The sequence below is a fragment of the Cynocephalus volans genome, chromosome 10 (assembly GCF_027409185.1).
Source record: "Cynocephalus volans isolate mCynVol1 chromosome 10, mCynVol1.pri, whole genome shotgun sequence".
NCBI lineage: Eukaryota > Metazoa > Chordata > Mammalia > Dermoptera > Cynocephalidae > Cynocephalus > Cynocephalus volans.
The window spans coordinates 32,686,473-32,699,603 of record NC_084469.1 but is presented as its reverse complement, the minus strand read 5'-3'; the positions used below and the strand labels follow the sequence as shown (position 1 = coordinate 32,699,603).

The window sequence follows — 13,131 nt, the reverse complement described above, 5'->3', positions numbered from 1 at the left end:
GCCTGCAGGAGGTGACGGGCACAGCTGGGCCTCTGGCATGTCTGGCCCAGGGGCTGGAGTGCTGACAGCCCTTTCCTGTCCCTCCTTGTCTCTGCATATGGGCTGCATTCCCTCTCACTCCACGTAAAAGACAAGGAATGACATGGCTGCCTCATGCATCTACATGTTGTCTCTTATGGCAGTAGAGAGGCTGCCTTCCTGAGTTCATATTTGACAAAATCCTCAAGGAAGGGCTTTCTTTGGCCTGGCTTTCTCAGGTGTCCTCCCCAGGGCCAATCAACTCTGGCCAGAGGGTGGGGTCTCTAAGGACCTGGCAGATCCTATGGGGCCACATGATTGGAGAAGGGAGGGTGCTAGAAGATAAAGCCCTCATTCAGTCGTGTATTCTCTTATTTGTTCAGTAAATATCTATCAATCATCTGTTATGTTTCAGGCTCTGCACTATGTGCCTTGAACGTAAACAGGCCAGGTCTCAGCAACCAGCTTGGGTTCTAGTGAGGGAGGCAGCCTAGAAATTAGTGTCTGCTATACTTCCCTGTCCTGGCTCAGCCAAACCTACTTCCCCTCTTCACCAAAGAATGAAAGAGCAGCTCTTTGTGTTGAATGCAGAGGGCCCTCGTCAGGCCAGCTTGTGAGGGCACTGATGGCTAAGCAGCAGCAGCCTGCCAGCCTTGCTGTGGGGCAGCTGCAGCTGTTCTGGGTTGCCAGCCAAAAGCCAGTAGGTGAAGGGAGTGGCTTCCTGTTGAGCTGAGACCTTTGGTAAAGGCGTTGCCAGAAAAAAAAAAAAAAAAAAATGGCCAGGCAGCCCACTAAGATTCTGCGGAATTCTCATTACGAAAATACAAAACCTAGGCCTGGCTAACAGGCCTGTGCCTGACTCCAACTCGGCAGGAAGTCTCAGTCCCTTAGGCAATCCTCATCTAAGCGAACCAGCTGAGAAAAAGCTGGTGGTTCAGCTCCTGAGTAGGAATGGTCTGCTGTTGGGGTGGGAGAGGTGAGAGGCCCTCCTGGAGACCCCTCCAGGGGAAGGATTTCAGAAGTGCTGACTCTGCGGCAGAAGCGAGGCAGCAAGCTGATGCCCGTGGAATTCACTGGCCCGAACAAGACCTTCACTCACAAGCGGCGGCTGCAGCCGGGGCCACTACAGTGAGGTGCTCTCTGTAGAATGTCATCTCTGCCTGGGACCAACGGCCCACACTGCCATATACGGGTTTCTCCCTCAACCCTGAATGACTCTCCTCTATGCAGGGTGTTGATCCAAATGTAGTTTTGTCAACTATTGTATTTTATAGGATGTGAGAGGTGTATTGTTTATACATGATGTAGTGCTGGTGGTTAAATTGAGGATTTAGCCCGTCCTTTGGAGAATGGATGGAAATCACACCCGGGTGAGATTGTACTTAAACCACAGGTCACTGGATTCTGGGTGGAGAGTTCTTTGAAGGGCCCCTGCCCCAATCACTTTAGGAAGCAAGACTTCAAGTTTCAATCCTGCTAGGGAGGATATAGTGAATTTGCAGTTGTAGCAGTGAGGATGGGATCATGAAAGGGTGTTTTGGGAACTAAATATGTAGGAACCAGGCTGGGTTGGTAAGGGGTGGAAGGCACCAGACACATGGCCAGTCATAGGGCCCACCACATCCACCACCCTTGGTAAATGGGACACACTTAGGTCAACCCCATGACCCTTTGGTGTCCGTAACCCCAGGCTGCATGGCATCAGGTTGGTGGTAGTGATGAGAGGAAAGGCTGAATTGGCTGCATCTGCAGGGAGAAGCCAAGAAGTCAAGTTGGGGCCAAGACTGTGGTGAAATGATGCAGAAGCTACAAGAAAGCAGAAACTACAGCTTTAGAACAGGGTATACAAAGCAGGGAGCACAGGCAGGCTGGTCAGTGGTGAAAGAAGCACAGAGCAGAGAGCAGCAGAGACAGGAGAGGTGGGGGTGGCCAGTCCCCAGAGCCACTTGGCCTCTGACACCGGTCTAGTGTGCTCCAGTCCATGTGTAAGCCTACAGGAAGCCTACGGGAACCCTTGCTTTTCTTAAGACAGAGCTGAGTGGATCTGATTCATCCTACCTGTAGCTCCTGCTTTTTACTCTTTTCATAATTCTGGTGACACTGTTTATTGGTCTTCCCCATTAGATGACAACTCTTTGAGCCATGTGTTATTCATGTCTATAATCACTGCATCTGGCCCTGTGTAGAGAACCTTGTTGGTGCCCATTAATGTTTGAAGAAATATCTGCATTTATCACAACAGTTTTTGGCCTAGGCCCTAAGCCAGTGGCTGTGAAATAAGCAGTGGCACAGATTTTAGTCAATATATGTACCAGGCATGGGCAACGAGGTGAGTGGGGTCAATCAGATCCTTTCTCGGGTCTGAAGTGGAAAACATGGAATTACAAGGTATTATCACTAGAAGTGGATGCTTCCGGGGTGTTTGGGGAATGGACAAGGAGCCATGTAGACACTCTGGTCTTTGGTGTCCTCACTTGGAACATGGAGGCAATGATGAGGGACCTCACAGGTAGGGGAAGGAGACCCCAAAATGATGGACATGAAAGTGTTTTGTTAAGCATCAAACGAACACAAGTGGTGCTTCTTTTGGCAGCACATATACTAAAATCGGAACAATACAGAGAAGATTAGCATGGCCCCTGCACAAGGATGACACGCAAATTTGTGAAGCGTTCCATATTTTTTCTAATCTGAAAAAAATGAACACAGGTGTACACGATCAATAGCTGATTGATATTCCTCATGCATTATTACCAATTTACTGGTGTAAGCTTGGACTTTGACCTAGAGTTCTCTTTCATGCACTCAGGACTTTGGTGTTGACCTAAAAAGAAACTGAGGCCAAATACACATAGCAAGGATTTATTGTGCCAATATGACAACTGCAGCCAGGCTGATGCAGTCAGTTTGCCCTGAGAAACGTGTTACGAAGAGGGCTGGCAGTGCTTAGCAGTTTATAATCACAAGAAGGGGGAAGGGTCAAAGGAGAGAGAGAAAAAGGTAGCCCATCTAATTCCTTCATCAGGCTTTCTACTGGCACTACATGATGTATAGATTTGGGATTGTTACTAGGTTACACGCAGGGATCTGGGGTAATGGTAATAAGAAGCGTTCTAGGTTATTTTATGGCTTTTTGGTGCCTTCCCATCTGCTTCTAAGTAAAAATGGTCTTATGACAACATTTTTCAGGGCAGATAGATGTGACTATTGACTTATCCCAGATTCCCCAAGGCACTATAATTTAGCTGACCTGGTCAGAGCAATTTTTTTGGTTATAAATGGTAATTGCTTTGCTGGATTGGCGTGAGGAAGACAGGTGCAGGGCATAAAAAGTGCTTAGTGCAGCACCTCCTACACCTGGATAGTGTCTTGAAAATAAAGATTCCTGGCACCCCATCTCTCCCATATTCCTAAATCAGGATTCCTTGGGGATGGAACCTAGGAATCTGCACTTTATTTTTATTTATTTATTTATTTTTAAAAGATGACCGGTAAGGGGATCTTAACCCTTGACTTGGTGTTGTCAGCACCACGCTCACCCATGAGAGCTAACCGGCCATCCCTATATAGAGATCCGAACCCGTGGCCTTGGTGTTATCAGCATCACACTCTCCCAAGTGAGCCACTGGCCGGCGCTGGAATCTACACTTTAAATAAGCACCACAAGTGTTTGATTAGAGTGGTTCAAGAAGACTTGAACACTGAAAGAATCGATTAAAGTGTGTATGGGTGTTTCAGAGGGTGGGGTGAAGACAGTACTATCATCTGTGGCCAAAAGGAGGCAGCAGGGAAAGGCAAAGAGAAACAGGAGTCTCTGGCAGGTGATCACACCCAGAGGGGCAGGGGTGGGCAGACATGAGGATCAGGTTGTGGAAGGAGGTGGAGCCTGTATTTCAGCATGGTCTCCTTTGCCAGGTGGAGTCTCTTATTGCAGACTAATCCTGGGTCTGTGACCACAGGTCACATCACTAGGTCTTTATGGAGACACTGCTTTTTGCTAAACTCTGCCAGGAGGAGCTGCATTAGTGTTGACTTTGGTTGGACTGTGGGTGGTGACAGTGTGTGTTCCGCATGAGTAAGTATGGAAGGCAAGGGGTTTGTCACATCCCCAGATGTGTTCATCAGGCGGAGTCACTTATACAAGGCAGCAAACTCAAAGGACACCAGTGCATGTTGAAAACAGGGTATCCCGTTCCCTGCTGCTAGGCTTATGGTTCCAGGTGCTTTTAAAAGCCTGCTCCTCTCATGAAAGGATCAGGTCTGTGGCTGGGAACCTGGCTGAAGACCAGGCAAAAAGGATGCTGGGATGGGGTGGGGGCAGGGGACAGAGAACACAGGATGGGGCAGCTGCGTCTAGAAGCAGCCAAAATGTTCCCAGCTATAGGAGGGGTGGTTAGTGGATTAGGTGACAGTCCCCTAACCCAGCCCGGAACTAACACCCTCCTCCCCCTGACACATGCACCCTGGCCTCCCCCCCCCCCCCCCCCCCCCCCCGCAAGCCTGTCAGAGCTCAGAATAACCCTGAGAACCAGAGAGCAGAATGGCAGGGGCTCTGCTCGGTGCCCTGCTCCTCTTGGGGCTCCTTGGTATGGACAGGGGTCAGGGGAGGCAACTGGACCCGCACAAGGGTACTGACACAAAGGGCAAAGACACAGGTCAAGACATAGACATGTGATATTTGGTTCCCGGGCACAGTATCGCTGGTTCGGGAGACACGGAAAAATAGCCTCAGAGGCCCAGAGGAGACAGAGAGGAAAGGCCCCCCAGCCTCTTCATCTCCAGTGACCCTTCCTTCTCGATCCCATCCCAGGCAGAGGCCAGGGGAAGAATGAGGAGCTGCGTCTCTATCACCATCTCTTCGACAACTATGACCGAGAAAGCCGGCCAGTGAGGGAGCCTGAGGATACTGTCACCATCACCCTCAAGGTCACTCTGACCAACCTCATCTCACTGGTAAGATACCCCCACCCCCGTCCTGAGCCTAAAATCCCACTTATGGCCCCAACCGCTCAGCTCTGTCCTAAAGCTCACGCCTGGCCCTGAAATCCCACATCAATCGCCCCAACCTCCTGTCTGCAGAACGAGAAAGAGGAGACCCTCACTACCAGCGTCTGGATTGGAATCGTGAGTCAGATCAGGGGGACAGTGTGAGGTCTTGCCCAGGGCACTCCTTTCTTCCAAACTCCTTCCAGGCAGCATCAGGTGGGAGATCCAGGGTGCACATCCTTCCGCCCTCCACCCTTTAGGATTGGCATGATTACCGACTCAACTACAGCAAGGACGACTTTGGGGGCCTACACACCCTGCGGGTCCCTTCAGAACTCGTATGGCTACCAGAGATTGTGCTGGAAAACAAGTGAGGACCGGGCCTGACGCCAGGCCGGAGGGAAGCCGGCCCGGAGGGCTGGACTCACCTTGGGGGGCGGGGGTGCTTGCAGGGGTGCGCAGACCCGTTCAAGAGCTCGGTTTCCCTGAGCCCACAGCATTGACGGCCAGTTCGGTGTGGCCTACGACGCCAACGTGAGGGTCTTTGAGGGCGGCTACGTGAGCTGGCTGCCCCCGGCCATCTACCGCAGCACGTGCGCAGTGGAGGTCACCTACTTCCCCTTCGACTGGCAGAACTGCTCGCTTGTTTTCCGGTGGGAAAAGTTACTCAGAGGCCTGGACGATTACGGGAGGAGCCGGCACAGGGGGCGGGGCCAGGCGGGAGAGTGCATCCCTGGGGCGGGGCTTTGCGCTGGGGGCGGAGCCAGGTGTTGGCCTGGGGGGAGCCGTTCCGGACGGGTTCGGTGGGAGCCGAGGCGTGCAGGCAGCGCCGGGGTCACCGGGTGGAGCCTCATTACACCGCAAGACCCAAGACTCCAGGGCGGGGCCTGAGGTGGGGGCCCGGGCCCCGGCTCCGCAGCTCTCAGACGTACAGCGCCGAAGAGGTGGCGATCGTCTTCGCTGAGGACAGCGGCGAGCCCGTCAACAAGATGGACATTGACACTGAGGCCTTTACCGGTGAAGCACCCTCCTGCTCCGAAAAACCCGCTTCTAGACAGGGTCCAGAGAGGGGTCGTTCAGGGGGAGGGTGGCCAGACCGGAGACACCAAGGACTGGCTTCGGCAGCCGGACTCTAGCTTGCCTCTTTCCTGAAGTCATTCTCGACTGTCACACTAGTCCTGCCTCCTCGCTTGCGGTCTTTCCACACCCTCCCCAGGAATGGCCTTTTCCGCCGGACCCCAGTCTGACGGCCCATACTGCAACCCGTTCACTCTGGCCCATAGCGGCCTCCCGTCCTGGCCCCGGAGCTACAGGTTTCCGCGGTCGGGTGTGCGGCCCTCCGAGAGCGGGCTGACCGAGCCTCCCGTCCTGCAGAGAACGGCGAGTGGGCCATCGACTTCTGCCCCGGGGAGATCCGCCGCCACCACGGTGGCCCCGCCGACGGCCCGGGGGAAACCGACGTCATCTACACGCTCATCATCCGCCGCAAGCCGCTCTTCTACGTCATCAACATCATCGTGCCCTGCGTGCTCATCTCGGGCCTCGTGCTGCTCGCCTACTTCCTGCCGGCGCAGGGTGGGCGCTCGCCCCAACCTTAACGCGGCCGCGCTCCTCGGGGGCGGGGCCGGCTCTCACCCGCTGCTCCTTCCAGCCGGCGGCCAGAAATGCACCGTCTCCATCAACGTCCTGCTCGCCCAGACCGTCTTCTTGTTCCTAATTGCCCAGAAAATCCCAGAAACGTCTCTGAGCGTGCCCCTGCTGGGCAGGTGAGGGCAGAGCGGGTCCCAGCAGTGCCCGTGGGAGGCGTGGCCAACACGAGGGGCGGAGCCAGACAAGCATGGGGCGGAGCCAAGAAGGTCGGCCCGGCACGGGGCGCGACCCAAACCAAGCGACTCTGGGAGAAGCTTTGGGTGTCTCGTCCCTTCCTGGGCTTTATTTGGACCGGGGGGTGGGGGGTGGGACGGTTATGGATTCTCTGGTCCCCCGTCCTCCGCACTGCTGCTGGACGCCACCTTGAGGTCTCCCGAGTGTCTCTGCTGGGAGACGGTCGGGCTCAGTGCTTCCCAGGCCCTGCCGCCTCTGGCCCCAAACTCACCCTCCATCCCGAGCTCACCGACTCCCCGGGGATGCCGAAGCCCAGCTGCCGTCGCCACTGTTGCAGGAATGAGGCGGACCCCTGCAGACCCCGTCCACACAGGCACAGCCACGCCCCCTGGGCGAGGAGTCGTGCGCTCGCCCCCGCCGCAACCCCAGCTTGCCAAGCCCCCTGCCCGGCGGCCTGGGCTACCCGGGCCAGTGCGCCACCCGGATCCCCGGCCTCTGCGGCTGGGCCAGGGCTGCCGTCGCCGCCGTCTAGACGCCGCGCCTCCTGCTGCAGCCACAGGGCTGAGATCTGCATGGCGGTCCCAGGGGTTAGCGTGGACACAGAGGGCCCTGCTCCCGCTGCCCTATCCCCCTTCCTCGGCCCCTTGTCCCCCTCTCCTCCTAAGCGCCCCACCTCTAACAAGGTGGTCCCGAAGCTCATGATGCTGGCCGCGGCTTCTCTTAGCACCAGCCCCAGTGTGGGCTTCGGGGAGGACGGTTTCTCGGGCTTCTGCGGCTCCAGGGACTTCAGCTCTCTGAACCTCTGCTCCAGATAGTCATGGGCTGCGGCTGCAGCGAGTTCCAGGGAAGACAGAAGCGGGGGCTGGAGGGCCACCTAGAGAAGGAGCAGGGGCATGGTCATAGGGCAGGAGTCGCAGTTGGGGGGCGCTGGAGAACTGCCCGGAGGGTCTCGAGGGCGGCACTGTGGGTGTAGCCTCACCTGCGTGGAGCTGTGGAAGTGGTAGACCCACAGCAGGGTGTCCAGGGAGCTGGGGGTCCCCCTCATGGCCGCCACAGGTGGTAGGAGGGTCAGAAGGGCCGGAGGACGCGCCGGCCTCGCCGAGGGGAGCCGTTAGGGGGCGTGTCCACCCCTTGCGGAGAGAGGTGTGTTTGTGAGGTCAGAGGACCGGCGGTGCCATCTGTGGCTGGGGGGTACTGCGGAGGCTGCGACGTCCCGCATCCCGGGCTCTTCAGGTACCTTATTTTCGTCATGGTGGTGGCCACGCTCATTGTCATGAATTGCGTCATCGTGCTCAACGTGTCTTTGCGGACGCCCACCACTCACGCCACGTCCCCGCGGCTGCGCCACGTAAGCGCAGGGGAACGGGGTGGGCGCCGGAGCGGGAGGAGGGGCTTCGCGCTAAGCCCCGCCCCCGCCCCGCCCCGCCCCCAGGTTTTGTTGGAGCTGCTGCCGCGCCTCCTGGGCTCGGGCTCGCCCCCCGAGACCCCGCGGGCCGCGGCGCCCCCTAGGCGGGCGTCGTCCGTGGGCATACTGCTCCGCGCGGAGGAGCTGATACTGAAAAAGCCGCGCAGCGAGCTCGTGTTTGAGGGGCAGAGGCACCGGCACGGGACCTGGACCGGTGAGCACAGTGGCTACCGCGGGCAGCGGTGCGCCCGTAGCGGGGAGGCGCGTAATGACGCATCCCCGGTGTTGCCCCGCAGCAGCCCTCTGCCGGAGCCTGGGCGCCGCCGCCCCCGAGATCCGCTGCTGTGTGGACGCCGTGAACTTCGTGGCTGAGAACACGCGAGACCAGGAGGCCGCTGGCGAGGTGGGGCAAGAGCCAGAGAGGCGGGTGGAGAGCTTCAGAGGCCCCCCATCTCCCGCGCCGCTGGCTCCTGCAGACGCCCCTTTACGGCCTCAGCTTGTGCCGTCCCTTCCCCAGGAGGTGTCTGACTGGGTGCGCATGGGGAAGGCCCTGGACAACGTCTGCTTCTGGGCCGCTCTGGTGCTCTTCAGCGTCGGCTCTGGCCTCATCTTCCTCGGCGGCTACTTCAACCAAGTGCCTGATCTCCCTTACCCGCCTTGTATCTGACCAGAGTCCACACCGACCCCGACTTCCCCACCTTTCTCCAGTAGCAAATAGATTTTGAAAAAAGAGCCTGCCACCACCACTGTATTATGGTCCTCTCCCAGTACTGATAATAAAATCTGTGTTTTGTGAACTTCCCAAGAGGAACTGCATGTACCCATGTGTGTGGGTCTGGCTCGGTCCTGGGGTCAGAAGTAGGGGGCAGACGGTTCAGGCGGGCTCTTGGGTGCCAATCCTCCAGAAAGCGAGGATTGCTCAAGTCAGCCTTGCTCAGGCTCAGCCCCAGGTGACTTGGGAGGCCTACGAGCTTCTAAGCTTTATCCATTTGATCGCTAAACAGGAGGGACCCCTCTGCAGAACTTGCACATAGGGAGGCTGGAGCCAGAGAGCCCTGGCCTTCTCTGGCCTGGTTCTGTTAGAGTGGGTGGGGACCACATACCCTCACTGCAGGCTGCTCGTGGGCCCACAGGTTTATGGCTGAGGATGCCCTGGCCCTCCCTCAGTCCTTCCTTCTAGCTTTTTTTGGCCTAGCACTGTCCCCCCAACCCCCATAAAGCCTCACTCATTGCTGATTCCACCCCACCCTGCCTCCTTCATCCCAACTCTGCAGGCTCTTTGCAGGCTGGTATCCAGGATTGTGAGAGAAACAGAATAAAATGGGGCCTGAAATGATGGGAGCTGGTTGAATTGTCTTTATTAACAAACGGGATATCCAAGGCCACTACATTGAGGAAGGGTGGGCGAGGGAGAAGGGCTACTTGATGCTCACACTATATACAGATGCAAGCAAGGGGGCGTGGAGGATGAGAGCTCCCTGCTCCCTCCCTCCACCAGGGAAGGGCAGAGGCTAGAAGGGGAGATAGGGGCTGGAAAGGGGGGAATGTTTTGGCTGGCGGGGTCCCCCCTCCATTCCCTGGGGTTTGGGGGGAGGGGAATCATTAAAGTGCTTTCAGAAAATGAGGAAATGGTCCCTGCCCCTGGAATGGCTGGTGACCCCCCTAAAACCTAGGGCCCAGTGACCCCCCCCAGGGTCTGGTACATTCAGGGGGGGAGCCGGCTCCCCTGACGTGCAAATAAAGGGGTCCAGGGCCCTGCCCAGTCAGCAGCAGTGGGGTTAGGGGTCTGAGCCCCAAGCACTCTCCTCTTAAGTAGAGAAAAGGGGAGGAGGGGCTAGGCCCACTCAATTCCTGGTAAGGGGAATATGTGTCCCTCCCCAGAAGTTGGGGACAGGCACAGTTTTGGGAGGAGAACATGTTGAGGAAGAGGATGGTCACGTGATCACAAAAGCATTGGGGGTCGGAGGTCACGTTCCCAGCAGGCTCCAGTGAATCAAACCAGTAAAAGCAAAAGCCCAGGGAGGGGAAAGAGGGGCGGCCTGGGAAGTCTGGCTGTAGGGGGAGAGCTGGGTCTAGTGTAGGACAGTCCAGCCCAGGGCCCCATCACCAGTTCATGATGCAGTTACGGTTCAGAGTCATGAAGTAAACTTGGCTGCTGCCCCCAGAGCGGACTGAGGCAAAAAACACCTGGGTGGGGTAGGAGAAGAAGTCACCAAGGGCTGGAGTGGGGGATGGGGCTCTCAACCGGCAGAGGGGAAGGAGGGGGGAGAGAGAGAGAGAGATGAGGGTGGCAGGGAGCAAGAGAGAAACTGCAGAATGGAATGAGACTCTCACAGTGGACCCATCCCTGATGAAAGGCAGAAATGTTTGGGGAAGAGGGCATGCCACCAGACCCGTGGGGTGAAGGAATCTGGAAAGCTCTCAGAAACTGAAAGGCAGATAAGGGCAGAGGTTGTGACTGCACATGGTACTCCCAGAGGGGTCCCCTTTCAGGAAGACGCCACGACCATCCCCTCCCGGAACCCTGCTCAAGAGCATCGGGTCACAGAGCCAGCCCAGCACACCTTGTCATTCCGCTCACACAGGAACTTGAGCCTCTGAGCTCGTTTGTGCATGAAGACCCCATCCAGGTGGCCCGTCTCCACAGAGCGGATCTCAATGGCTTTCTCACCCCAGCCCATTATCTGGTTGGAGCAGATGTAGGCTATGGGGAGAAGGCAGTTGCAGGTGGTAAGCAGGCCACACTCCTGGGCCACACTGGGCACGTGGTTCAGGGGCGGGGCACCTCACTCACCCACAGAGGTGGGCATCTCTCCCCACTGCAGCACCACATCCTTAATGATCCGCCCATACGTGTTGACGTACACGCCTTCGTCCTCGTAGCACAGCAGCATCTCCATGCCATCGGTGTTGGGGAGGAAGATGATGGCATGGGGCGTGATCTGGCTCTGGATCTGGGGTGGAGAGGGTGGGCTGGAGTCCCCATGTCTGGTGCTCAGACAGCGTGGTCCCACTCTCCCTGCAGCCCCACCGTGCTCACGTGCACAGGGATGTAGATATCATAGCTGTTTCCCGAATCGACATCCACAGCATGGAAGCCGGCACTGGAGCCATAGATGACCTTGAGCCGCTGACCCTCCTCTACTGTCAGGTCAACCAGCAGAGGGCGGTGTGGGAGGTCCGCAAAGGACTGTGGAGGAGAGAAGGGCTCAGGAGACACAGGTGGAGGAGCTGCTCCCTGGAACAGTATTGGGAAGCTGAGGCTGGGATTACCTTGAAGGCCATGAATTTGTGGTAGGGTTTGGGGGCCCAGGCATACACCTCCACGGAGTTCTTTAGAGCAATGACCAGGAACTTAATACGCTCGTACTTCACTGGGGGCAGGAGAGAAGACAGATGCAGGGGCAGTCCTGGACGGCTGGCCCCTTCCCATAGGTCTGCCATGACCCCACCCCAACCCTAGGCCCCAAGTCTCCGGCTTTAAGGCTTTCTTAGACATTAAGTCCAGGCCCTCCTCTCTCTGTTCTTTTATGTGCCCTGGCCGCTCTGTGGTGACATCCTCACCAACGCGGTAGTGCCCGCAGCCCTCCATGTCCCCCACAGTGGTCCAGCCTTGCTTCTTCTCCACTTCTGGGTCATTGTGCAGAATCTTGTTCCGGAGCCAGGACAGGTAATACACCCGCAGTTTGTTCCTTTTCCCTGAGAGACAGACACACATACGCACACACACACTCCCGTCCTCACTGGAGGCCCAGCTGCTACCTCCCCGTCACCCTGTCCGCATACCACAAGGGGTGAGAAAGCATGGCCCCACCTTTCGGCTGCTGGACCAAGGCAAGGCTGCCCTCCTCCCAGGCTGAAGATGGTGACAGAGAGCCAAGGAGCCGAGCCCTTCCTCTGCGCCCCTGTGCTATGCACACATACCTGAGATGGTGATGAGCAAGTTGAGCCCCTCCAGCACATCCATTTGCTGGAAGCGTCGCCGCCCGATGAGTCCGTACACCTTGCCCTGCCCACTTCGGTCCAGCAACATCAGCCCATTCTCTGTGCCCACCAGCAGGTTGACCCCTGAAGCAGGAGCCCGGGGGCAGGTCAGAGGCAGAGCTGGTCCTCAGCTGACCAGCAGCATGGGAGGTGCGCCAGACCCCTGAGCCCTCCTGGCCCTGGCTTACCCCAAAGGGCAGCACAGAGGATCTCAGAATTGAATCGCTTCTTGTACTTCCGAATCTCAGGGGTTTCACTGTGGGCCCGGGTGTTGGTGGGATTCACGTTGACCACAGAGCCCTTCCTCACATCGTACTGCAGCTGATCAAGCCGACTGCCCTCTCCACCCACCAGGGCTGGCAAGAGGAGAGAGAAGAGGAGGAGGATGGGCCATAGTCCTCTCTGTCTCCCTTTACTCCCCTCCCCTACATCTGGTCTTGGTGCCTCACAGTATTCAGAAGGGAAGGGAAAGACTGGAGAACAGAGGGGTACTCAGAATAGAAGAGAGAGCACTGGACTTGAGGTCAAAAGGCCTGGCTCAAGTCCTAGCCCTGTCACTCATTAGCTCTGAACTTCTGCCCAGGTCCTTTGGCCACTCTGGGCATTTTTCCTTGTCTGTCAAGGTGTCTCAGAAACCCTTCCTTGCCTCTGTCCCAGGGCAGGGGCAAAGGCCCACTGGAGACGGCCTATGCCCATGCTCTGTAAAGCCGCATCCTCAGGGGACCCCTTGGGCTTCCTCCAGGCCATCGCTGGACTCCAGACTCATTGCAGATCTGCACTCCTGTCCTCACCTGTGATGGGGATGGTGTCCCCACTGCCTCCGGGCTGGTAGATGCCTAGATCCACGAACATCGTGAATGAGCTCTTGCCAGAGGCCTTTACCAGCCCACGAGACTGGTACTGTGGGGGGGGGG

The 13,131-nt window shown here is 57.2% G+C and overlaps 3 protein-coding genes and 1 non-coding gene across 14 annotated transcripts in view; 2 read left to right on the top strand and 2 right to left on the bottom strand.

Moving 5' to 3' along the window:
* Window positions 1-2,595: 2,595 nt before the first annotated feature.
* Window positions 2,596-2,702, top strand: LOC134389743 (U6 spliceosomal RNA). The gene has a single exon (XR_010024721.1). It is a non-coding gene; the product is annotated as a U6 spliceosomal RNA (small nuclear RNA).
* Window positions 2,703-4,547: 1,845 nt separating this feature from the next.
* On the top strand, window positions 4,548-9,533 carry CHRNE (cholinergic receptor nicotinic epsilon subunit). Of its 2 annotated transcripts, none has more exons than XM_063110637.1 (12): window positions 4,548-4,604; window positions 4,829-4,971; window positions 5,098-5,142; window positions 5,265-5,374; window positions 5,502-5,657; window positions 5,924-6,021; window positions 6,379-6,579; window positions 6,656-6,770; window positions 8,062-8,176; window positions 8,261-8,447; window positions 8,533-8,636; window positions 8,751-9,533. In XM_063110637.1, the coding sequence occupies exons 1-12, from the start codon at window positions 4,559-4,561 to the stop codon at window positions 8,898-8,900; spliced, it is 1,470 nt and encodes a 489-aa protein (XP_062966707.1). In that variant the 5' UTR covers window positions 4,548-4,558; the 3' UTR covers window positions 8,901-9,533. The 2 variants fall into 2 exon arrangements, with proteins under 2 accessions (XP_062966707.1, XP_062966706.1); XM_063110636.1 differs by having other exon boundaries at window positions 8,530-8,636.
* C10H17orf107 (chromosome 10 C17orf107 homolog) lies at window positions 6,969-7,873 on the bottom strand. Its single transcript, XM_063113083.1, has 4 exons — window positions 7,808-7,873; window positions 7,502-7,702; window positions 7,100-7,396; window positions 6,969-7,037 (listed from the first exon to the last, which is right to left on the bottom strand). Exons 1-4 carry the CDS (start codon window positions 7,871-7,873, stop codon window positions 6,969-6,971), a joined length of 633 nt encoding a protein of 210 aa, XP_062969153.1.
* Window positions 9,534-9,566: 33 nt separating the features above from the next.
* MINK1 (misshapen like kinase 1) overlaps window positions 9,567-13,131 on the bottom strand; it is a 51,119-nt gene continuing 47,554 nt past the window's right edge. For all 10 annotated transcript variants that reach the window (XM_063111358.1, XM_063111359.1, XM_063111364.1 and 7 more), the window contains 9 exons: window positions 13,009-13,117; window positions 12,406-12,573; window positions 12,158-12,301; window positions 11,798-11,932; window positions 11,507-11,607; window positions 11,274-11,423; window positions 11,028-11,187; window positions 10,798-10,937; window positions 9,567-10,420 (listed from right to left, as the gene is read on the bottom strand). In XM_063111358.1, the coding sequence (XP_062967428.1) occupies window positions 10,337-10,420; window positions 10,798-10,937; window positions 11,028-11,187; window positions 11,274-11,423; window positions 11,507-11,607; window positions 11,798-11,932; window positions 12,158-12,301; window positions 12,406-12,573; window positions 13,009-13,117 (1,191 nt within the window). In that variant the 3' untranslated portion in view covers window positions 9,567-10,336. The remainder of the gene's footprint in view (window positions 10,421-10,797; window positions 10,938-11,027; window positions 11,188-11,273; window positions 11,424-11,506; window positions 11,608-11,797; window positions 11,933-12,157; window positions 12,302-12,405; window positions 12,574-13,008; window positions 13,118-13,131) is intronic.

Excerpts from the sequence above, each read along its gene's own strand:
- CHRNE (XM_063110636.1), top strand. The coding sequence starts at position 4,559 with ATGGCAGGGGCTCTGCTCGGTGCCCTGCTCCTCTTGGGGCTCCTTG. Across the intron at positions 5,375-5,501 it reads GAGATTGTGCTGGAAAACAA|CATTGACGGCCAGTTCGGTG; the intron begins GTGAGGACCGGG and ends CTGAGCCCACAG. Across the intron at positions 8,637-8,750 it reads ACCAGGAGGCCGCTGGCGAG|GAGGTGTCTGACTGGGTGCG; the intron begins GTGGGGCAAGAG and ends TCCCTTCCCCAG.
- C10H17orf107 (XM_063113083.1), bottom strand. The coding sequence starts at position 7,873 with ATGAGGGGGACCCCCAGCTCCCTGGACACCCTGCTGTGGGTCTACCAC. Across the intron at positions 7,703-7,807 it reads ACTTCCACAGCTCCACGCAG|GTGGCCCTCCAGCCCCCGCT; the intron begins GTGAGGCTACAC and ends CTCCTTCTCTAG. Across the intron at positions 7,038-7,099 it reads CGGTGAGCTCGGGATGGAGG|AGACACTCGGGAGACCTCAA; the intron begins GTGAGTTTGGGG and ends GTCTCCCAGCAG.